Source organism: Chionomys nivalis, chromosome 19, assembly GCF_950005125.1.
Source record: "Chionomys nivalis chromosome 19, mChiNiv1.1, whole genome shotgun sequence".
Classification (NCBI taxonomy): Eukaryota; Metazoa; Chordata; class Mammalia; order Rodentia; family Cricetidae; genus Chionomys; species Chionomys nivalis.
Window position 1 is genome coordinate 63,327,961 of NC_080104.1, and position 25,533 is coordinate 63,353,493.

General features: G+C 43.3%; 1 protein-coding gene across 1 annotated transcript; it reads right to left on the minus strand.

Annotated features, from left to right (window-relative positions):
• Positions 1 to 2,810: 2,810 nt before the first annotated feature.
• On the minus strand, positions 2,811 to 6,799 carry LOC130890501 (patr class I histocompatibility antigen, CH28 alpha chain-like). The gene is made up of 6 exons (XM_057794460.1): positions 6,715 to 6,799; positions 6,231 to 6,500; positions 5,750 to 6,025; positions 4,890 to 5,165; positions 4,659 to 4,766; positions 2,811 to 3,020 (listed from the first exon to the last, which is right to left on the minus strand). Exons 1-6 carry the CDS (start codon positions 6,797 to 6,799, stop codon positions 2,977 to 2,979), a joined length of 1,059 nt encoding a protein of 352 aa, XP_057650443.1. The 3' UTR covers positions 2,811 to 2,976.
• Positions 6,800 to 25,533: the final 18,734 nt, after the last annotated feature.

The following is a 25,533-nucleotide window of genomic DNA, read 5'->3' on the forward strand; positions in this document are numbered from 1 at the left end:
TGTGGTTGCTGGGAATTGAACTCAGAACCTTTGGAAGAGCAGGCAGTGCTCTTAACCTCTGAGCCATCTCTCCAGCCCCACAGGTCATCTTTGAATATTCAATGAATTCAAAGTAAGCCTGGCTACACTGGATCTTGTTATAAACAACGATAGCAGAATTTTTTTTAAAAGAGTTATGCCTAAAAGTTATGCCTTTGTGTCGGAAAAGATTCTATCTATGAGACAAGATTCAGGGAATTTATCTTCCTTTCTGTTTACTGGAGTAATTTTCAAAGACTTGTGCAGTTACTTAAAATTCTTAGTCATGAAACATCTCAGCCAACCAAGTATACTGTTCTGTGCTTACGTATTTAATTAAGAGGCAATTCCTGACCAGAGCAGAAATGAAGTTTCTATATTCTGTGCTTCAGGCTCTAACACACCAGATCTCTGAAAATCTTGTATAAATCTTTCAACAAGAGACTTAGGTGTTCTTTCTTCTGGGTGTATTATTTCACCTTTTGCCTGGTACTGTCTTAGGAGAGAAAACTTCAGTTATTGTCTGCTACAGGTTTCAGAGTCAGTGTTTGGTTGAAGTACTCTCTGGTGGATACAAGGGCCAGGGAGATGCTGCAGCTAGCTCCTTCCTCTGAAGGGAGGATCCTTCTCAGGTCTTCTAACAACTTCTCTCCTTCCACATGGTGACATTTGCCACTGTGCCAAAGTCCCTTACTGTCATGCTCCATACCCTCTGTAAAGTCTGAGCCATCACCTCTTCCTCCCATCCCTCCCTCCTTCTCTCCCTCCCTCCCTGCCTCGCTCAAACCACTCTCCCTCCCGCCCTCCCCCTCCCTCCCTCTGTCCCTCCCTTCCTGTTTTTCTCATCTCCCCCTCACATCCCCACTCAGAGGCAGCCTTTTGGTCCCCCCCTCCCCCAATAAATCCCTTGTGTAAAATCTGTTGCACAGTGTGACTTTTGTAGCATTCCTTGGCCCCCTGATACCACAAAAACCCTTATACACTGTAATTTTATTTTCAACCACAATGCCTAAAATGTATATTGGGGGAAAAACACAAATTCGTTCAGCAAATGGTGTTGGAAAAACTTTATACCCCATGTAGAAGAACAATACTACATCTTTATCTCTTGCCCTGTAGAAAAATAATCTCAAAGACCTTAAATGTAAAACAAAACTCTGAAATCTGCTAGAGGAAAACCCTTTTGATAGATGCACAGACCATCTGTGAGGATGGTCTGAAATGATTTACAGCTCAAGAAAGAAAAACAAGAGCTGACAAGTGGGATTGCATGAAATGAAATGCTTCTGCCCAGCAAAGGAAACAATTAGAGGGTGAAAAGACAGTCTAAGGAAAAGGAGAAAATATTTACCAGCTATAAATCTGAAACAGGATTAATGTCAACAATACATAAATAATTCAAAATAACAAAACCAAGAGCCAGGTGTTGTGGTACATACCTGGAAACCCACGAACTGGGAAACAGAATCATGAGACTACAAGTCCAGCTTCATGGACTGTGTTGCAAAAACAAACAAACAAACAAACAAACAAAAATGACTCTGGTTGAGAACTGAATGAATTCCTTAGATGTAAGCAAGACAATGGAGGAAGGAATTGGAAAATCATTCAGTAGTTTAGGCAAGGGATACAGGTTGCTTTTCCTCAAGGTGTGAGCAAGAGAAAACAGTGCAAAGAAATTGAGTTTTGGATTCATTTAAAACATGGACATTACAATATTTCCTACTGGGTTAAATTTGTACTACAGGTTGAAGTAAGGCGGTAACAAAACTTCAGGACTGCACAAGCAGCAGAGTAGATTTGCTGGTTGCAGACAGGGAAATGCACACAAAGCAGCCAGACTGACAGAGACACATGAGCCTGGAAATGTTCATGCCTAGGCTGGAGAAATTTATTTGGGAGGTGGTCTTAAATGGTATTTCAAACCTTGGAGTTGAATAAAACCACCAAAGGGATGATTAATTGCAGAACAGAAACAGAACAAGACTTACCCTGGCCCCTCCAGTGCTCATGATCTCATTAGAGCACATACCTAGAATAGACTGTGCAGCTCTGGGCTCCTGTCTAGAAGGCCTTAGACCAGGGATTCTCAGACTTCCCTGTGCACAGGAATTCTCTGAACTTCACAACAAGAACAAGGTCAGGCTTGATAACAAAGGCTTTTAATCTCCGCACTCTGGACAGAAATCCCTGCCTCCTCTCCTAGGACCTGTCTGAGTTCAAGGTCAGCCTGGTCTTTGTGTAAAGCAAGTTCCAGGTCAGTCAAGGCCACATAGTGAGACTGTTTCAACATCAACAACAACAACAACAAAATCAAAGCAAAACCTCACAAACAAAATCAAAACAAAGACTTACTTACTTGAAGTCTGTTGAAAAGTCAAGAATCTCTGCATTTATAACAAAATGGGTGCAGAGACAGCTGTTATTTGGATCATGGAGCTACAGGGATGTAGTCAGGAGCTCCCAGGCTGTGCATCAGCCTCACTTATGGCAGGTTACATAAAATTTCCTGCTGCCAAGTATGGTGGCTCATATATGTAATTCTAACACAGCAAGAAAGGGAAAGAGGATTGACTGCAGGTATTTCAAAGCCCTTATGGATTTTTATTTATTACTTTTTCATTGTGTGACAAAATAGCCACAGAGCTACTTAAAGGATTAAAGGTTTATTCTGATTTATGATTTAAGAGGCACAGTCACTCTCAGCATAAGGCATGATGCAGTATACGGTAGCAGGAACATGGGGCTGGGATTCCGCAAACTTCAGTAGATCAGGAAGACAAGTTTAGGCATCCTCTCATCTGGCTTTCTTCTGTTCTCCCTCTTATCATTGGGCCCCAGGTTGGTTCTTCAAACCTCAAGTAATCTCTGGAAACACTGTTACAGATGTGACCAGAATTGGATCTTCTAGGAGACTCTAAATCCAGTCAAGCTGACACTGAAGACTGGCCATCACAGCTACTTAGTGAGTTCTAGGCCAGCCTGGGACACAGTGTGAGATGCTGTTAACAGAGAAACAGAAAAGGAAGAATGAGTCCTGGGCTACATTCTGAGCAATGTAAATAAGGGATCTGGAAAGAGTCTGAGTATTTTAGCACAAGATTTATGGTCACTGATGTTAGTGGTGAGAATGGCATCCATGATGGAAAAGGCTTTTATGTGGGCATTCCATTTGGGGGAGGGGTTGAGAGAAACAAGGGAGAATACACATGATCAGTCCTGAGTTGTCATGTTGACAGATATATATTGTTTCTCTCCCGTGAGGTGTAGCCTCAGAGAGGAAATACAGGAAGCAATTATATAGAGACTCTGACTAGCTACTATCTGAAAATTCCCTAGACTGATTTCTTACTTTCAGATATAAATAATAGAATCCTAACTCTTATCCTTTAAAAACAAGGGAATTTAATATGTGGTATTGGAGGGTTGGTGATTATTTTATTTTGGAAAAAGCCAATGAACCAAGGCTTCACAGCTGGGAACAGAACTGATGAGTCCATCAGCATCAGGTCCCACAGGATCCTCTGAGCACAGGAATCACTGATGCCCTGGAGCTGGTCTCTGTGGGACAGCTTTCCTGCTACTCTGGGAACTGGATGTGCCAGTGTTACCCCAGCCCAGTTCATTCCTGCAGTTCCAGCTTTTCCTTCTCACCATGTGCTCATTCAACTGGGGGAGCTGAGGAGGACTCCTGTGGTGCCCAGCTGCAGGAATGCTTGGGAAAGGGAGAGTGACTGAGGGACTTGCTCTCTTTTCTTTCTGTACACTTACTAGGTGTTCCCTTGATGTGCAGAGAGAGCTCAGAGCTGGGAGAAGATGGTAAAAGGTGGAAATACAATGATGACAGTAACTTCCTGGAAAAGTTATCTGAGTGACTACATCAGGGAAATAAATGACTGATAGATCCAGGATAATGATGTTCTAGTGTCCTCATAGCCCTGAACTTTAAAAAGTGATAGCACAACAGGGCATGGTGGTACACAACTTTAATCCTTGCACTTGGGAAGCAGAGGCAGGTGGATCTCTGAGTTTGAGGCCAGCCTGGCTTACATAGTAAGTTCCAGGACAGCCAGGGCAATGTAAAGATACCTTGTCTTCAAAAACAAACAAGCAGAGCTGAAGAGATTGTTCAGCGGTTAAGAGCACTGCCTGTTCTTCCAGAGGTCCTGAGTTCAATTCCCAACAACCACATGGTGGCTCACAACCACCTGTAATGAGATCTGGTGCTTTATTATGACCTGTGGGCATACATGCATGCAGAACAATGTACACATAATAAATAAAAATATCTTTTTTTAAATTTATTTATTTATTATGCATATAATATTCTGCCTGTGGTTATGCCTGCAGGCCAGAAGAGGGCACCAGACCTCATTACAGATGGTTGTGAGCCACCATGTGGTTGCTGGGAATTGAATTCAGGACCTTGGGAAGAGCAGGCAACGCACTTAACCACTGAGCCATTTCTCCAGCCCCCAATAAATAAATCTTTTAAAAAAAATCTTCCAGTACACTTAGTCCCAGGTCAGGTAAGCAGTCACACATTGGTGTGTCTCATAGTAACAAAGCAGGAGATGAGCACATTTCCATCCATGGCTTCCTCTCTATAGAAAACCCTCAGACACCAATCCCTTCCCTACCTGTGCTTTTCTTCCTCAGCATCACAATGGCAGCCACAGCTACAGGGACCACAACTCCAAGGAGAATCACACCAACTATCACTCCAGTTGGGGACCAAGGAGATGGCTCTGGGAAGAGAGAATAAAATTGAAAGGCCCTAACTCCCAACTCAGCACTGGCTCTACTTAGGGTCTCCAGAAGGTCACCTGCTTTCCTTGACATCAGGTTTTGTGCATCCAGTCCCTCCTTACCCCATCTCAGGGTGAGGGGCTCAGGCAGCCCCTCATGTTGCACATGGCATGTGTATCTGTGTTCCTCCCCGGTAGGTACCACCACAGCTGCCCACTTCTGGAAGTTTCCATCCCCTGCAGGCCTGGTTTCCACAAGGTCCATGTCCTGGGTCTGATCCTCTCCATCTCTCTGCCAGGTCAGGGTTATCTCAGCTGGGTAGAATCCAAGAGCCCAGCACCTCAAGGTGACATCTCCTTCAGGTCTAGGGTGATGGGTTACATGTGCCTTTGGAGGGTCTGAGAAGAAGAGTTAGAAACTTCAAACATCTTTAAAACTTTTTCTGGGGACTTAAGCTATATACATATGCCTACATGGCAATGTTCAGAAGAATCAAGATGCAGGGGGTGGCACATGGTGTAAACCCCACAAGTTGCCTACACTCAGGCACTAGTATAATCTATTTCTTAGAAAAGGAAGATTCCCAAGTTTCCCACCATGAAAAGAGGATTTCTGGTCCTGACTTGGGTAGAAGAATGAGGAATTAACTCATCATCACTTGAGTTGGACCTCCAAAGACACTGGGTGACAGCTCAGCTTCTGGGAGGCCATGGTTCGTTACAAGCTGCAGAATGACTGGGGTTGCTGTTGGTTATTTCAGGGATCTTCTTTCCTATCCTCCCAGGAGACTCTAATCTCTCCTGAGAGAAGGGCGAGTCCTGGGATAGTCATTTTCTGCTGTTCATCAGGGAAACCAGGAGCACTCCTCCCCCTCTGGATACAAGAGAGAACTACAGTATTTCAGCTTGTCCCATTTTCCTTCCTCCTTGGAGGTGGCACCCTATGTGTGCAGATGGAGGAATTGCTTCTCAGTCCCTCTTACCTGAGCGATCCAAAATCTCCTTCCCTAGCTCCAGGTGCAAGAGTAGAGTTACAATGCATCGGGTCTCACAGAAGGTCTTCCAGAACTCTGCTAAATGTTGTGCCTCCCACTGTCGCTGGGTGATCTGAGCGGTCCTGTCAGTCACAGTCCAAGTTCTCAGGTCCTCGTTCAGGCTGATGTAATCACGGCCATTAAAGGCATGTCTATAGTACCCACGGAGGAGGTGTCCGTCTGGACCCACATCGCAACCAATGAAACACTGGAAGGTATGAGAGCCTGCAGCCGCCCCAAAGTCAGCCCCCTCTACAGGACTCAGCCCACCCACAGAATTCCCACTTAAATGAACCAGAAACCCGGTCTCAGTGCATTGCTCTTCCGGGTCCAGGTCTCTCCCGCCCTGCAACCTCAGTTGGAACATAGGACCTGGGACGCGGGGCAACTCGGGGGAGTCCATGGGGACGTGTAGGGGTGGGTCACTCACCGTCGTCGCTCTGGTTATAGATCCGGATTGCAAATCGCAGATTTTCTCGGGCCGTGTGTGCATAACCCTCTAAACCGTTTTTCATCTGCTTCCAATAATCGTGCCCCATCTGCTTCGCCCATGGCACAAGCGCCTCCATTTTAGTAACCACGTCACTGTCGAAGCGCAGGATTTGCGTGTCGTCCACATAGCTAACGACGGAGACCTGGAGATCTCGGAGACGTGTTCGAGGCGCGGTCGTGGTTACCAAATATCTCAAGGAGTGTGAACCTGAGGGCGGTGCGCAGTGAGACCCCTACCCTCCTCCCGATACCCCGGGCAGGTGCGCGGGCTGGAAAGCATCAGGGCACAAGGCTCGGAATGCCTGTGGAGAAGGGCTTGGAGGGTCTGGATGGGTGATGACAAATTGCTTTTGGGATGCTGCCCAGCCCGGGCACCCTGGCTCCTCCTGGCCGAGGCCCTTTCCTTCCTTACCCACACTCACCAGCGCCACTCTGGGTCTCAGTCTGGATCAGAGTCAGGAGTACTGAGAGCAGCAGGAGGGTGGAAAACAGAGTTGCAGTCCCCATCATTGGTGTCTGGAAAACCTGGAGGGTTTGAGACATTGTTCCTCTCTGTGGAGTTTATAGCGTGGTGGTTTGTGAGGAGATACCACAGTGACTGTGAGTTCCTTTCTCCAGAATTCTGACCTGCAGTGGAGTGAGAACATGTGTCCAGATCGAAGGACAGGACAGCTGACTCGGGTTGTAAGCAACAGAAAGGAATTCAGAAGCAATGAGGGAATTCCCAACCTGTGCCTTCCCCACATCAAACACCTTGAAGGCAAAAGCTCAGACCAGGGACTTATGGAGACCTCTTCCTCCTGTAACTGGTGCTCTTTTTCACATCTGCTGTCTCTGAGTCCTGATCAGGAGGAATGCTGAGATTCTGAATGTTTTAGCTTCAGGATCTCCTATTTGTGCTTGTACATTATTAAGTACCTGAAAGTTTTACGTAGGTTAAATCCAACGACATTTACTGTGTTAAAAGCTGCTCAAGGTGTCTGACATCTGTAATCCCAGCGCTTAGGAGGCTGTGCTGAGGCAAGAGCTTCGAAATGAGTTTAAGTCCATCTTTATTTACATGACACTGACATTAAAAAAAGACTTGTGTCTGTGTGAGCGCGCGCGCACGTGTGTGTGTGTGGTGTTAATTTGTGCGGGTGTATGACCAGTGTGTGAGGATGTCATGGAGGTTAGAAGAGGGAGTCAGAGTCCCTAGAACTGGAATTGCAGGTGTTTGTGAGCTGGGTGCTAGAAACTGAATTGGGGTCATCTACAGGAGCAGTGAGCACTATAACCACTGAACCATCTCTTCAGTCCCTTGATATTTTGACTTTAAAAAGACTTTTAAAAAGTCAGACTGCCCTGAACTTCTGCCAGTAAGTAGCAATGGTGAAGAATTAGTAACTTCTAATTAGTTTTTCACAGCCTTAATTCAGACTAAGGAGTCAACAGATTAACTCATTGTCAAGCACACTACAGTAAATATAGCAAGTAAATTTGAGAAGCATAAGAGTATCTTTGATGTCAGTCACCTCACGCAAGTATCTAAGTGATTTCATGAGTTCCATCCAACTTTAAATGCTATTGTTATTTGTTGGTGTTGGAGGCACGTGGCTTGTTTCCCCCACTCAAGAGGCTGAGGCAGGAGGGCTTCCAGGATTTGAAGAAAAGCCTGCACTATATAATTTTTGTGTGTGTGAGAGGAGAAGAATACAGTATGTCGGGGAACAGTAAATGTTTTTTAGCAGAAGTCAGTGTGCTTGGAGAACATGTAATTACCCGTTTGGACCCAGAGAACAGTTTGTAAATGATTTAAAAATTATTTTCTTTGGAGCAATGGATGGGACTGAAGTAGATGAAGATGGGATGTGGCAAATCCATCCTGGATGCTGACAGGCTTCTTGCCCTAAGAGACTCTTAATAAAACTGAGGGAGAAGACCAGAGGTAATTATTTTCTTCCTTTGTGATTCAGGACATTAGGCAGGTTAGAGGAGAGAAGAATAAGGCCCTGCCCAACCTCTGCTGCCAGTTCCTTTACTCAAAACAGCCAGGATAACTAAGGCTGCAGAGCAACACAGCCTTGGGCACAGTCACCACTGGTATCTGAACACCAACTCCTTGCTTCCCTGCACATGGCAGGCTGGCATCAGGCCTGGCTGTGTAGAACATGTCTGCTGGTAGCACGTGTTGTGGAGAGAACTGAGAAGAGGAGGACACGGCAGGGGATACCCCAGGAAAAGGAAGAAATAGAGTAGCTGCTGCAGAATGGACAGAAGGCTGCCCTTCAGGAAGAGGTGATGGCCCCCAGCCCACAGGAAACAAGAGAAGAGGAGAGGATCCTCGACTTCCCTAACTTCCTACAAGCCATACCCAGCAGCAGATGTAGGATGATATATGGATGGAGAGGATATGGGTGATATGATGGAAAAGATGAGAAGAAGCAGGACAAAACTTCAAGAGGTGCAGTTGAGAAACTGTATTCTTAAGGAGGAGCTCTCTAAGATCATCATGATGAATTCTGACTTATGCCTTGACTTCTACAACTTTCCATGAGATTCATACACTGATTCCTACTGTATTCTTCCTTGCATTTTCCTGAAATGCCCTTACTGGTCTGATTGTGCTGAGCCTGAGCCTTGTGTTATTTCCGTGTGCCAGATTGGTCTTGTGTTGTCAGCTTCTAATTGGAGACTGCCTTCCTACTCTCTGTACATTTCTGTGAACAGTGCAGTTTTGCACATTTGCATGTAAAATAATATAAAGTAAATAAAACAATTGAAAAAGCAAAACAAATATACAGCAACAACAAAAACAGTGTAAGCTAAGCATGATGGGGCATGCCTTGATCCCAGTCTCTGAAGGCAGAGACAGGCAGATCACCACGAATTTGAGTACATAGTGAGCTCCAGGACAGCCAGTATGAGAGAGAGAGAGAGAGAGAGAGAGAGAGAGAGAGAGAGACCCTTACTCTAAATAAATAAATAAATAAATAAATAAATAAATAAATAAATAAAGTCAGCATGCCAGAGTCCCTAGTTCCTGTCACTTCCCCTATCTCAAATTTCCCTACAAATTTCACACAGAAGTTGGTAGCCGAGAAAAGTAAACTCAGACAAATAATCAAATGGTAATAAATCTTCAAGCAGGAAAACAGTAAGTTAGAATAAGACTAAATAATCAGAAAACAATAAATCTAAGCACATTCCCCCAAATCCCATTAAACCAACTATTCCTAAAAGAAAAATTTAGTCACAAATGGTTTAGCCTCATTTTTCTGATGAATATATATCTTGTGTTTTAAGAAATACAGACCAAAGATCAGTGTGGTGACAGAGACCTGAAATCCCAGCACTTGAAAGTTGAGGCCAGGCTGACTGAGGTGTGTGTGTGTATGTGTGTGTATGTGTATGTATGTGTCTGTGTATGTGTGTGTGTTGGACATTGCAAGGAGGGGGATCAATGAATGACCCACAAAGAGAAAAGCACAAGGAAAGTGTTTTAAAGTTTTATCTTTCTGGGCAGTGGTGGCACACACCATTAATACCAGCACTCAGGAGGCAGAGGCAGGCAGATCTGTGAATTCAAGGCCAGCCTGGTATAAAGAGCAGTTTCAGGACAGCCATGGCTACACAGAGAAACATTGTCTTGGATAATAATAATAATAATAATAAAGCAATAACTTTATTTTTAGGAGGATTTTACAAAGAACACTATGAGAAGGGAAGTAGATGGCGCTGTCTGCCTCTGGGGCTTGAGAACTGGCCTGGCAATCTAAGGTCACAATCTAAGGCTAGCCCTCCAGTTGTACTAATCTCATTTGCTTTGATCCATATGAATCCAGGGGGATATTTTTATTTCATTTAATGGGTGGTTTAGTGGTACTACATAAACTTCTTTCTGAGGTAGGAACTCTGGGGGTAAAACCAATTTCTTTAGTCCCTCAACTATGAGGAGCACATACATCCTGTTTTATAGAAGACTTGTGCAAGACAAAACGTTAAAGGTCACAGAAGTCCATTTGGCCAGATTTTTGCAGTCATTTATCCTTTCTACTGTGCGGAACAATGATAGTATTAGTCAGAGATAAATACAGACTTATGAATTGGGTACAAAGACAATGGGAGCATTTGAGGATGCGTGTTTAGTGTCTGCCAATGCATATAGTTTTAACTTTTTTCCGGGGGGGGGGTGAGTTTCAAGATAGAGTTTCTCTGTGTATCCCTGGCCATCCTGGAACTCTGTAGAACAGCCTAACCTCAAACTCAGAGATCCTCCTGCCTCTACCTCTGGAGAGCGAGGATTAAAGGCCTGTGCCACCATCACCCAGCAGTTTTAGCTTCTTGGCTGTAGCAGTCTTAGTGGGAAGGTAAAAAAAAACCTGTAACAGAGCAATCATGATGGCATCAGCTGGTACATGGAGTACCAGCTAAAGGTAAGAATATGTAGGTACTAGATTGTGCAAACTTTTTGGCAAACTCCATACTCATTATTGGGAGTAAATTTAATAGTGTCCACATTTTCTTTTGCCAAAATAGAAGTTCTAGAAAGAGCAATATCCTTAATAGCCTTAAGATTCAGAGCATTCAGCAGGACAAATCACTGGGAGAGGAAAGAAAAGAGTTAACTTCCAAACTGCTTGTGGCCAGGGATCTCAGCTTTGCCAAGCTAAAGCTGTTTGATTAACTCTAAAGCAAGCTTCTCTGACAGGCTGACCGCGTCTGCTGTGCTAGCCAAGCCACTTATGCTAACTGGAAATTAAAAGATGATCCTCCCGCTTTTATCCCAGCACTCAGGACCTATTTCTTCAGCTGTCTTCTTCTAGTCCCACTGGAAATTTCTCTCTCTCTCTCTCTCTCTCTCTCTCTCTCTCTCTCTCCCTCCCTCCCTCCCTCCCTCCCTCCCTCCCTCCCTCCCTCCCTCCTATCTGTCTTTGAGTAAGTATATAGCTAAGGAACCTGCCTCTGAAACTTGAACTCTCCGGTCCTAATCTAACCCTGAAAAATTTTCCTCTGCACAGCTTGGAATAAACCTCCTCACCCCTTTCACTCCATGGAACAACTATTTTGGTTTCTTTATTACACTGATTTTATTTCATAATACACTATAAAAAGATTTATAAAATTAACAGTCTCCCTATATATTATATTTATGATTAAGAGCTTTGGTTTCCATACTAAAAGAACCTCAATTCAAAATTATTGTTTTTAAGACTAAACCTAAAAGGAATGAAACATAAAGTTCTAAATTTATAAAAGCAACTAAGTTAAACTATAAACTGTTAAGGATAAGTTTACTTGAATTGTAAACTATTAAAAATAATTACAAGTTAACGACTAATCATCTAGTCACTAATTTACACTATAAACTGTTAAGGATAAGTTTTATTTAAATTGTAAGTTATTTTAAAAAAATATTTATTTATTATTTTTTATGTATACAATATTCTGTCTGTGTTTATGTCTGCAGGCCAGAAGAGGGCATCAGACCTCATTACAGATGGTTGTGAGCCACCATGTGATTGCCGGGAGTTGAACTCAGGACCTTTGGAAGAGCAGGCAATGCTCTTAACCACTGAGCCATCTCTCCAGCCCCTAAATTGTAAGTTATTAAGGATATTTTAAAAATACAAATTAATGCTTGATCATCTCATAAATTACCAGATTCTCTAATGTATTTAAAATATATTTGTAAGCATGCTAAGTATTGATATGATCAATTCCTTACTTAGCCCCCTAGCACTTAAAATGTTTAAACTTCTTACAATGGACAAAACTATGCCCTGCCTTGAATGGGGCTGGAGCTCTGTTTGTGCTGTGTACACTTTGGGATCAATTCCTCTGTCTGGTAAAAAGTGGGGTCCATTCCCCACGTTACTTCTTTACAGAAAATCTCAGACCTAGATTTAATAGCTAAAGACCATACAGACCTATGGGAGGAGGGGCTAAACATCTTATTAGCAAAGGTGATTTGAGGTATAGAAAGAAAAAATAAATAAAACTCTAATAAGATACTAATCTGGCTCGCAAAAAAATGTCACCACTATTACCACAGGCACAAGCTCAGGATTTTATATTCCCTTTAGCTATTTTTAAATGCAGACTTTAAAATGCTTCTTACAATAAAAACATCTTCCCAATCTATACACATCTACTCCTCTAGACACACACACACACAGAAAAAAATTAAGATGTTACTGCTTTCTCTCTCTCTCTCTCTCTCTCTCTCTCTCTCTCTCTCTCTCTCTCTCTCTCTCTTTCTTTTTCAAGGGTTTCTTTATAGTTTTGGAGCCTGTCCTGGAATACACTCTGTAGACCAGGCTGTACTTGAACTCACAGAGATCCGCCTACCTCTGCCTTTTGAGTGTTGGGATTAAAGGCCTGTGTCACCCCTGTCCAACGATATTACTGCTTTTAGTCAAAATTATTTTTAGGTTTCCAAACTTTTAGTATGACTGAAAATATGAGTCTCCTTGTCTCGTCTACATCATGGATTTCAACACTGCTATAAACAATAATAATGCTAACTTATCTGACATTTTTGCCTCTTAAAGATGGTTCTTACAAGTTTCAGATCAACTTGGATCCACCAATGCCCACAGGTCAAGACAGACTTGAAAAAAGTACTACCAATCTATGGTTTGTTTCCCCACAGGTCTGTTTTCTTGAGTGAGTACCTCTCCCTCTCTGCCTGATTATTGGGATAATCCTCTCTTATCTGCTGGAACCATGGACCTGAAAATTCCTAATGCAAACCTAAGAAAAAACTTTTCACCCTTTAAAATTCCTTACCATCATGTTCTGACCATTAATATATATTTATTCCAGCAGATTTCTAACTATGTAAAAGTTACAGACTACTCTGCTGTCTTCTCAAGTGTTATGCCACCTGCCCTCCGCCCCACAGTTCATAATTTCTTTTCTTTCACTTATTTTTTTTAAAAAAGAAAACAAACTATCTTTTTTCATTTTACACACCAATCCCAGTTCCCACTCTCTCTCCTTCCACTCCTTCCACCTACCCCTCAACCCTACCCCCATCTACTCCTCAGAGAGGGTAAGGCACATTGCTTTGGGAAAGGTCCAAGGCCCTCCCTTTGGTACACTTTTAATATCACTGTCCCTGGCAGAGTGCCAAACACTATTACACACATACACGTGCATACACACACACACACATTCACACACACACACACACACACACACACACACATCTTTGCTTTACAGCCTGCATGCCAAGGAGCCTCCCAACTGCCCCTTGAAGTCCTGACTCACTCCCAGCTGTGCAGGCTGCAATTTGCACCTTCCTGTCAGTCAGAGCTCTACGTTCAAGAGAAACTGACATTTTTATGATTGTCAATCACAAAAATGTTAGTTTAAAAATGTTTATTACACTTAGAAATGTAGAATATAATGCACAATTTCTCTATTTTCTAGACTCCACAATAGTTTAACTTTATAGCCCCCTTTATAACCCTTTATAGGCTATCTCCTTAGTGGATAACAGAGTGGCTGGATCTTCTTTACAGCTGCAGCTGCCCCCACTAATTAGGAAGCTGATAGATTTATTACACATGTGTTATCAGAAAGTCTGCTCCTTATCATTTACTTTAGAAATGAAATGTAAACTTCAAGCGAAATTTATATTGCCTAAAGAATTTCTGTTGAATATATATTAGTTGTGTGTTAGAAAGAGAGGGATGGATTTGGAGAAAGAACAAAAGAGAGTGACCGTTAATTCACATGTGTGTCTCATTCCCTTTCTAAGACCCTCAGGAAAAAAAAAATCCTAAGTCCTGATACTCTGTGGCATTCTTCTGACAACCCTGGAAAGCTGGGCTTTCTGGTTGCATTAGCATAGGCTGACTCCCTAGAGGGCTTAGTGTGTCCTAGAGAAACTGGCATAGCCAATTATAATCTGTCTTCTAAAACTGCTCTTAAGAGGCATCACCACAGAGAAATAAATCTGGGTTATTTGAAGAGACAGCCAAGAGCCTCTTGTTGCTTCACACCATTTTTAAAACATTCATGCTGCGGGAAAGAGGATCTGGTCTAAGAGATGTATACAGACAGATGTAAAGAGTTAGGTGATACATGACAATGAGGAATGTTGACAGGACCTCTTCACAGGAGGTCTGCTGGCCCATAGATACTTTGTCTTAAGGACTTGTAAGGGAGTAGACACCCCAGCATTAAGAGCTGGGGGTGAATGAGGATCCTTGTATAAGAGGCTAGGGTTGTCAATCAGGATGACTGTTGCTGCCACTGCACACAGACACTGGGGTCCATGTGTTGTATTGGGGGTTCAATCGTTGTGAAAAGTAAGGCACTAGATGAACCTGATAAGGAAAGGGCTGTCCAGGGAAGCTTTCAGCAATCATTATTTTTGTGGTAATAAAGCTGAGAGGCTTATTATCAAAATCATTCAAAGTGCAGTTCAGAGATAAGGACGGTGCTGGATGTAGAGTTTCACAGGAAGCAGAGCTCCTGAGGGAGAGAGAAAAGATCCTGAAAGGGTGGGCGAGGGAGAGAACAAGAGAAGGGAGGCTTAGGAATCCATTAGTGGGGGCTGGAGAAATGACTCAGAATTTAAGAGCACTGACTGCTCTTCCAAAGATCCTTAGTTCAATTCCCAGCAACCACATGGTGGCTCACAACCATCTGTAATGAGTTCTGTTGCCCTCTTCTGGCCTGCAGGCATACATGCAGGCAGCATACTGTTAAATAAATAAATAAATAAATAAATAAATAAATAAATAAATAAATACTGCATACTTAATAAATAAATAAATAAATAAATAGAAAGGAATCCATTAGTGGCAGCCAGCATTTCCAATGTACCTGACTGCTTGCTGCTTGGGAGAATAAAGTGGACAGATATATTCAGTGCTAGGCATTTTGAGGTGAGCTTTGGAGCTCGCCATGGTATGTTCTAAACTAGAGCAGGGTTTTGCAGCCATTGACTTTAAGATCTAGAGGCTTTGGCGCACGCCTTTAATCCCAGCACTCGGGAGGCAGAGGCAGGCGGATCTCTGTGAGTTCGAGGCCAGCCTGGTCTACGAAGGGAGTTCCAGGACAGGCTCCAAAGCTACAGAGAAACCCTGTCTCGAAAAAAACCAAAAAAAAAAAAAAACCAAAAAGATCTAGAGGCTTCAGGGCCTCCTCATTCAACAGGAGCTTTCTGAACAATGAGAACATGTTTATCTTGTTATAAAAAAAATTATCCTTGTATTATACAAAACTGGACCCTTGGGTTAAAACTGTAGAATCTAAACCATATTTAAGTATTGGTGAAAATACTGAGGAAGATTCATGGTATACCTGGGGTGTTCAATGCCAGGCTAATTTTCTCCCTCTAAATACGAAGCAAAGAGAAATGACAAATAAGGGCCTAAGGGAATCTAAGAAAGATGAACAGAAGATGATCACTGTAAATCACTACACAGCAATAAGCGGGGATAAACAATTTATGGCACTTAAATATTTTATAATTAATGGACTTGTATCCATTTGTTCATCTTCCTTTGTTGAAAATGTTGGGGTTACAGGTGAGGAAGTGAAATTAGACATCCTGTTGAGAAGGGGAATTTTCTTCATCTTGTGAGAGGGGACCCTGGGCTTCTAAGGGGAAAGCTTTGTTCCTTTCCTAGGCACCACTCATGGGTCTGTGGTCAGTGATGGGCCCACCCCCGTGTGTGTGAATCCCACACTGGACGATACTTCCTGTAAGATGTCATTCTCTTCAGAGGGAATGTAGGAAGCTTGAGGTTGGTCCAGGGGTACAGAAATAAATACTATTCTTTTTTAAACAACTGGGATGTGAATTCAAGATGGACACTGAGATGGACTGTTAATAGGATAATGAACTTATTAAAACAGTTGTTAATGTCATGGATGACAGACAACAGCATGGTGGGTTCTGAGAGGAGTTCAGGCCCCCGCACCAGAGACAGACGACATGTGTGAGGCCTCTGAAGAGAGGAATAAGTGCCCATGTGGCAGAAACAGGTGTACCATTTTATAGTTCTCTGAGAACCGAGATGGTTACACAGCAGAAGCCTGCAGCCAGGCTCTGAATCCCAGCAAGAGGCAGAGGAGGAAATGGGGAACAGAAGCTGTGGCCACCAATACCTACTTTGACATAAACTCACTTCCTCCTGTGAGAAATCCTGATACCTAAAGTCTATTATCCAGAGATTCATAGACAGGGTCTTAGTGGTACCTGGGGGTGAGGATGGGGTTGCGAATGCTGCAAGAATTGTGACCTGGAAGTAGCTGGATTCTAACGAGGCTCACTATATAGCCCTGGATGACCTGGAAATTGCTATGTAGACCAGACTGGTCTTGAACTCATAGACCTCTGCCTCCTATGTTCTGGGATTAAAGGTGTGTGCCACCATGCCTGGGCCTGATATAACATTCCTACGTCCTTATGATACTACAGTGGTGGCATTAAACTTCCATAACAAAAATGTTAAATGTTTAAATTTGTCTAAGAGTTGTGCTGGTGAAAATCCAGAAACCTATGAGACATGATAAGGACCTATTGATACAGGGGAGATCTTACCACAGATATCTTAACTGTCCTAACCATAGTCCATGTACTTCCCAGCAAGGGAATTCAGATGAGGGGCCAATGAAATGGATCAGTAGGTGAAGGAACTTGCTAGCAGCACAAATAATAAAAACCCAGAGACAGATATTGGGTTTCAACCTGAAAACCAGAAAAGCAAAGCAGCCAAGCCACTAGAAAAGTCTTACCTCTACCAAGGCTGGGAGACTGCACACTAAGCTGACAGAGCCTCTCTCTTCTCACTTATCTTCCCTCTAGCACTGGGATTAAAGGTTTGGGGTACCACCACCTGGATTTGTTTCTGCATCAATATTGTGTAGCTCAAGGTGGTCTTGAACTCATGGAGATCCACGTGGTGGAAGGGGAGAATCAACTCCCAAAGGCTATCTTCTCACATCTGCACATTGAGTGTGTACACACAGACACACAGACACAATAAATTAAAATGTAAGGGTCCAGCACGGTGGCAGAGGAAGACTGATCTCTGAGTTCAAGGCCAGCCTGGTCTACAAAGCAACTTCTGGGCCACGTGGGCTCTACAGGGTCCCTATAAAGGAACCATTGTACCACTTTATAAAATAAACAGACTTTATGTGTTTCTATAGTCTCCAGAGAAAGCATCTTTTCTGGGAGACCTTTTCTTGTCAAAGTGGTTGGCAGGTTTGTATTTCTACCCTTTCAGAAGTGGGCAACTGCACATCTTTGTTCTTCATCAGAAATCCTCCTTCAATACGTGTTCATACAAGGTTGATACGACTAAGTGTTAGAGTAGAAAAAAACTCCTGACAAGAGAGCAGAATCTCTGGGCTGGACGGAGACCCAGGATTACAGTTGGGCAGGATGGTTCCTTGGCCTAAGGACACCCCTAGGAATAGGAAGGTGTGCTCACCTTAATCCATACTAAAGAGATAGGAAGAAAAATTAGTCCTCTAATGAGATACCATATTTCTTTCTCCATAGAACCATAGCCCCCAGTGCAATAACTCATGGGCCACAGCCATGTAGGTTTTTAAGTTTGCCCGATTTCTGAATTAGTCCTTTTTCCTTTCTCTGCCTCTTCTCCAAGCATTCTTTCCTTAACACTTTGGGTCTTCCCTTCTCCATTTTCAGCTTCCTTCCTCCTTCTTTAAAGCCGCCTTCCTTGCCATGTGACTGCTTGTCTGCCATGTGTCTGACCTCCATGCCAGTTTAAAATGTCCTTTATCCCTCCTATGCTCCACTCTCCTCAAGGAAGCTTTTGAGGCATTGCAGTTTGTTTAACCTGAGATTTTCCTTTTTAATTGATATAATTGTCCCTGTTCTTCTTTTTGCTTCTATTCTTAAATGAGTTTGTTGCTGAGACCAAGAACCTCAATGGGGACCCCAATTCCGTCTATGTCATTGGCATCCACCTACAATCCTAGCACATGAGAGGTGGAGGCAGAAGAATAAAGAGGTCAGAATTATCCTCAACTACATAGCAAGAGTCTGAAGTCAGCTTGGGTGATGGTAGCACCTGGGGACAGAGGCTAGCCTGGTCTACAGAGCTAGTTCCAGGACAGACGGGGCTAAGCAGAGAAAACCTGTTTCAAAAACAAAAACAAACCAAAAAAAAAAAAAACACCAAACTAAAAAACAGACAAAAATTAAGGAAGGAACAAAGGAAGGAAGAAGAAAGAGAATAAAAAACACAGCAAAACACATGAAGGGGAACCCATGAGGTCCTAGCAACAGCACTGTCAGCAGGACAGTGGAGCAAAGGGGTGACTAGGGTAAGATGAAGGAGATCCAGGTGTCTGCCTGCCTTGCACCAGGTAGAACAGGGGTGTAGGACATCTGTCTCAAAGAAAATTGGTAGAGTTTCAGATGTGTTTGAATGCAATGTTCACATATACAGACATGTTTGGGTGCATGTGGTACATATGTTCATTTGTTTGTTTCCTTGCCTGCCTTTAGATCAGGTCTCACGTATCCCAACCTGACCCGGAATCTTCAGTCTTCATGCCTCAGCCTCCTGGGTGCCAGTATTTCAGGCATTTGTCACCAGGACAGGATTAATGGAGATCTGGATCCTGGGGAATAACTGTTTGAGAATGATTTTGTAGTAGGTGCATTGTGGATAAGGTTTATTTGTTTGTGCTGCTACAACAAAATACCAGGGACTGCATAGCTCATACAGAGCAAACGTTTATTTCTCATAGCTCTGGAGGCTGGGAGATCCAAGATCAGGTACTGGCTAATTCAGTATGTGATGTGGTGAGTGCCCTCTACTGGTTGATACAGGACACTGTCCTTTTGCTAAATTCTCAACACGCAGACATGGTAAAGGAGCTCCCTGGGTTCTCTGGAGTTAGAGGACTAATCCCATTCATAAAGGCTCCCCATCCTGATCCCATTATCTCCAAAGTCCCTAATCTCAAATGCCGTCACATCCAGGATTATGTAAAAATATAAAGTTTTGGATATACCTGGTCTGCAGATAGTCTAAAGACACTTGTGTCCTTCCTTCTGAATATGAATATTACTGTGAATTAAGGTACTCAGGGAACTGAAATTGTCGTCCTAGGAATCTCATGCTGAGGGACATACACTGAAACCTGTTGCTAACCAGAGGAGGAACTTGTCCCCAGAAAAAGTCTTTCACATGCTTCTAATAACACGTAGGACCACATTGTGGGGCGAAACTGCAGACCAGACTATTAGGTTGGGAGTGTAGGTCCCAGCCCCTAGGCCTGGTCTGGACTTCAAATCCCAGCAGACCAGGTCCTGACCACTCCCTGGGGGGTGGGGTCAGGACCACTCCTGGGGTACTTAAGTGATCCCCCAAAAGAAGAACACGTGGTCCCCCTTTCTTCCTTCCCAGGGGTCGCTTTTCTGCGGCTTCCCGTTTCCCCCTCGGGGCCACCCGAGAGTGCAGATCTCCCATTAAACCTGGATATTTCTTAATTCGACTTGTTTTGATTTGGCTTGATTGGGAATTTTTGCGTCGTCAGAGAGCTTGGTTAGGAAATATTCCTAACACAGACAATGTGGTTAAAGGACCACACCCTGGACCTGGGCATCCTAATTAAACACATCCCTCTTGTCTTTTACTCAGAAGGTAGACTTGGGAGCTGCTATTGTCCTATCAATATGCCCATATTAAATGAATTTCCTTTCTTCCCCCTGTTTTATGCTGCTTGGGTCTTTTAATTACCTTGTTGAAGACAGCTGTTAGGGCTATGGGGGGGGGCACAGGGTCTGACTGTAACTCTGGTAACAGCGTAGGCTAGCCTTAATCTCCATCTCCTCTCTCTCTCTCTCTCTCTCTCTCTCTCTCTCTCTCTCTCTCTCTTTGTTTTGAGGTAGGATCTCAGTATGTAGCCTTAGCTGGCCTGGCTAACCATAACCCTTACTTCGTAGACCAGGCTGGCCTCAGATTTACAGAGACCTGCCTCCAGATTTTGGGATTAAAGACATGTTCCATTGTGTCTGACTAGGCTTAATATCTTAACAACCCTCCTGGGTGGGAGAGATGGCTCAGTGGTTAAGAGTATAGCCTGCTCTTCCCAGCAACTACTTGGTGCCTCACAACCATCTGTAATGAGGTCTGGTGCCCTCTTCTGGCCTGCAGGTATACATGTAGACAGAATATTGTATACATAATAAATAAATAAATATTTAAAAACAAAAACAAAAAACAACCCTCCTGCTCCATTGCTTTCCAGGGCTGGGATTAGAGGTATGTGGCAAGATACATGACCTACAAATGAATTATTATGATGATTTTATGGTTTTTGAGATTTATATGTACTTTATGTGTATGGGTGTTTTCCCTGAATGTAAATCTGTGTACTGTATGCTCACAATGCCAGAAAAGGGTGTCAGACAACCTGGTCCCAGGTCCAAGGACCTAGATCCTCTGAAAGAGCAACCCAGGCCCTTAATTGTGTGTGTGTGTGTGTGTGTGTGTAATAGTGCAGTGTTTGGCATTCTACCAGGGACAGTGATATTAAAGGTGTACCAAAGGGAGGACCTTGGACCTTCCCCAAAGCAATGTGCCTTACCCTCTCTGAGGAGTGGATGGGGGTGGGGTTGGGAGGTAGGTGGAAGGAGAGGGAACTGGGATTGGTATGTAAAATGAAAAAAGATAGTTTGTTTCTTTTTTAAAAAAAATAAAGGAATTATTTTTTAAAAGTGTACCAAATCTTAATGTAGTAAATGGAGCGGCCCCGCCCGGCTCCCGGCTAGCTTTACCAGAAATAATTACACACAAACTGTATTCATTTAAAATACTGCCTGGCCCATTATTTCTAGCCTCTTCTTGGCTAACTCTCACATCTTAATTAACCCATTTCTAAGAAATCTGTGTATCACCACATGACTGTGGCTTACCTGCAAGATTCTAGCCTGCGTCCATCTCGGAGAGGAGATCCATGGTGCCTGCCACACTGCCTTCTACCCAGCATCCTGCTCTGTCTACTCCGCCTACCTAATTTTCTGTCCTATCAAAAGGCCAAGGCAGTTTCTTCATTTAACCAAATCAACGCAAAACAGAAGACTCTCCTACATCATCTTAATGTAGTTGCACACCCCATCCTGTGTGCAACCCCAGATCATAAGAAGGGAAACTTGTAACTCTTTCTCAGGGCTGTGAAGTTAGATTATCCTATGTAGCCCTGGCTAGTTGGGAAAACTTTCCTTGTGGAGTAGCTTGTTAAAACTGTTTCTCTCTGGACCTTGGTGAATTACTTCCCTGTCACCCATGTAAATTTCAGGACCCAACATAAACAGTTAGTTGGCTGAACCTTGAGTCTTGCATCATAAAACTAAGGTTAGGGGTTTGTGCAGAAAATTAATTGCCGAGGAATTTGTGCAGGGCATTAATCATGGGTCTTATGCTATCAGTCAGACTTTAGCAAGAGAGACGCTGGCACCAAAGTTGCTTTATACCTATAACCTTGGTTCAACAAATCAGACACCTAGCAACTTTGCCCTTGTGAAACTGAACTGCAATTGGCTATCTATCCTTGTGATCAGGATTGCATTCCTCTGGAAGGTTTATACTTTGGACCAAGGCTGTAGCTGAAGTTGACGTATATCTCAAGTTTGTAATAAAAGCAATTAATAAATCATTTTGGTCATGTGGGGGCAGTACCAACCTGTCTCAATTTATACATAAAAAGATTTTCATACCAGAACAATTGTCAGAAGTGCATTGTAGCCAGAAGCTTTATCCCTGTCTTCTGGGCTCACTGGAACTTTTTCTCTCTCACCCAGAGGTCCTGCAGCCACTTATAAAAATCACTCAGAGACTAATATTAATTATAATTGCTTGGCCGATGGTTCAGATTTATTACTGAATAGCCCATACATCTTAAGTGTAAATGTTAACTCAATTCATGAAATAACCAGGCCAGCTTGAAGATAAACAATATATTTTTACTTATTATAAGGGGAAACTCATGCCAGGAGAATGGGAAGCCCAAGCTCCACTGTGTCCCTCAGGAATCACCCAGAGAGAGAGAGCACCTGGTCCATCCCTGGTTATTCTTCCTGGGCTCCAGGTAATCATGCCTTAATTAGGTTCCACTTCTTAGAGGTGATTGGTTAACAAAGCTTCCCCCATCACTTGAGCTAACCCATTGCTATTAATCTGTGTATTGTCACGTGGCCATGGCATGTTACTCCAGCATCAGCTCTCGGTGTCTCTCTTGACTGCCCTTCTTCACCTGTATCTCTGCTTGGATTTCCCACCCAACTCTATCCTGTTTTGGCAATGGCCAAATAACTTTATTCGTCAACCAATAAAAGCAACAGTGCACAGAAGAACTTCTCACAACAGTACATATGGAAATTGTTTGATAAAATATACATATCAAAATCATGGGCTGTTGTGGGAACTCCTTCAGCCAATAGCCTTTAAGACCAATCCACTTTGGGCGTGGACTCATGTCTGTAAGTACAGATTAAAAGTGTGTGCGGTGCCCTGCGCTTCTTTCTGCTGGATTCGGTTCCAGTTCCCATCACACGCAGAGGACTGTGGATCACTACCCTTACTGTGAGTTTATCCCCAAATAAATAAACCTTTGTTAGCCTCTATTCCGGACTATTGTGGAACTCTTTGATACTACTACAGTGAGCAGAATTTATACAATTAGCAATGGACTATTTGGAGCAGTCAAGGCTCCTGAGCTGGAGAGTTCAGTACAGAAAGAGGCGAGTGACAAGGGGTGTTTAAATGTTTCATGGTTACTTCCTGCTGACATGGGGGCAAAGTGTGTTGGGTCCATAGGCTGGAACGCAGCAGAGGCCTGAGAAGAGTAGACTGTATCATTGTTGTCCAGGCTCTGTGAGATGTGAGGGCAGCATTTGGAGCAACCTGTGATGGAAGAGGACCAGGGGAGTTCAGGGGAGATCCCTGGAGCATGAACTGCAGGGCAGAGGGCAGGTGGCATAGCAGTTGAGCAGATAGCAGAGTAGTCTGAAACTTTTAAATAGTTAGAGATCTGCTGGAATAAATATATATTATTGGTCAGAAGATGATGGTAAGGAATTTTAAAGGGTGAAAAGTTTTTTCTTAGGTGTGCATTAGGAATTTTCAGGTCCATGATTCCAGCAGACAGGAGAGGGTTATTCCAATAATCAGGCAGAGAGGGAGAGGTACTCACCCAAGAAAACAGGCCTGTAGGGAAACAAACCATAGATTGGTAGTACTTTTTTCAAGTCTGTCTTGACCTGTGGGCATTGGTGGATCCAAGTTGATCTCCTGAAACTTATAAGAACCATCTTTAAGAGGCAAAAATGTCAGATATGTTAGCATTATTATTGTTTGTAGCTGTACTGAAATCCATGCTGCAGAAGAGGCAAGGAGACTCATATTTGGAGTGATGATAAAAGTTTGGAAACCTAAAACTAATTTTGGCTAAAAGCAGTAATATTGTTGGACAGGGGTGACACAGGTCTTTAATCCTATCACTCAGGAGGCAGAGGCAGGCAGATTTCTGTTTGAGTACAGCCTGGTCTACAAAGTGTATTCCAGGACAGAGGCAGGTTCCTTAGCTATATACTTACTCAAAGACAGATAGGAGGGAGGGAGGGAGGGAGGGAGGGAGGGAGGGAGGGAGGGAGAGAGAGAGAGAGAGAGAGAGAGAGAGAGAGAGAGAGAGAGAGAGAGAGAGAGAGAGGAGAGAGAGAGACTAGGGCTTGGAGAAGACAGCTGAAGAAATAGGTCCTGAGTGCTGGGATAAAGCGGGAGGATCATCTTTTAATTTCCAGTTAGCATAAGTGGCTTGGCTAGCACAGAAGACATGGTCAGCCTGTCAGAGAAGCTTGCTTTAGAGTTAATCAAACAGCTTTAGCTTGGCAAAGCTGATATCCTTGGCCAAAAGCAGTTGGAAGTTAACTCTTTCCTTTCCTCTCCCAGTGATTTGTCCTGCTGAATGCTCTATTAAGGCTATTAAGGATATTGCTCTTTCTAGAACTTCTATTTTGAAAAAGAAAACACAGACACTATTAGATTTACTCCCAATAATGAGTATGGAGTTTACCAAAAAGTTTGCACAATCTGATACCTCCATATGGAACTCCACATACCAGCTGATGCCATCAGGATTGCTCTGTTACAGGTTGTTCACCTTCCCACTAAGATTGCTATAGCAAAGAAGCTAAAACTGCTGGGTGATGGTGGCACAGGTCTTTAATCCTAGCTCTCCAGAGGTAGAGGCAGGAGGATCTCTGAGTTTGAGGTTAGGCTGGTCTACAGAGATCCAGGATGGCCAGAGAAACTCTATCTTGAAACTCCTCCCTCCCGAAAAAAAGTTAAAACTCTATGCATTGGCAGATACTAAACACTCATCCTCAAATGCCCCCATTGTTTTTGTACCCAATTCATAAGCCTGTATTTAAATCTGATTAATGCTATCCTCATTCCACACTCTGAAAAGGATAAATGACTGCAAAAGTCTGGTCAAATGGACTTCTGTGAACTTTAACATTTTGTCTTGCACATGTCTTCTATAAAACAGGATGTATGTGCTCCTCATAGTTGAGGGGCTAAGGAATTTGATTTTCCCCCCAGAGTTCCTACCTCAGAAAGAAGTTTATGTAGTACCACTAAACCACCCATCAAATGATAGAAAAGTATCCCCTGGATTCATTATGGAACAAAGCAAATGAGATTAGGACAACTGGAGGGCCAGCCTTAGATTGTGACATTAGATTGCCAGGCCAGTTCTCAAGCCCCAAAAGCAGACAGCACCATGGAGTAGACAGCCATTTCCCAAGGTCATGGATCAGGATCCATCTACTTCTCTTCTCATAGTGTTCTTTGTAAAACCCTCCTAAAAATAAAGCTATTGCATTATTATTATTATTATTATTATTATTATTATTATCATCATCATTAATTCTTTTTCAAGACAGAGTTTCTCTGTGTAGCCATGGCTGTCCTGGAACTCCCTCCTTAGACCAGCCTGGCTTTGAACTCACAGATCCACCTGTCTCTGCCTCCTGAGTGCTGGTATAAATGGCGTGTTCCACCACTGCCCAGAAAGATAAAATTTGAAACACTTTCCTTGTGCTTTTCTCTTCGTGGGTCAGTCATTGATCCCCTCCTTACAATGTCCAGCACACACACACACACACACACACACACACACACACACAAATGACATAGTCCAGGCTATTTCTCAAATCCTGGAAGCCCTCCTGCCTCAACCTCTTGAGTGGG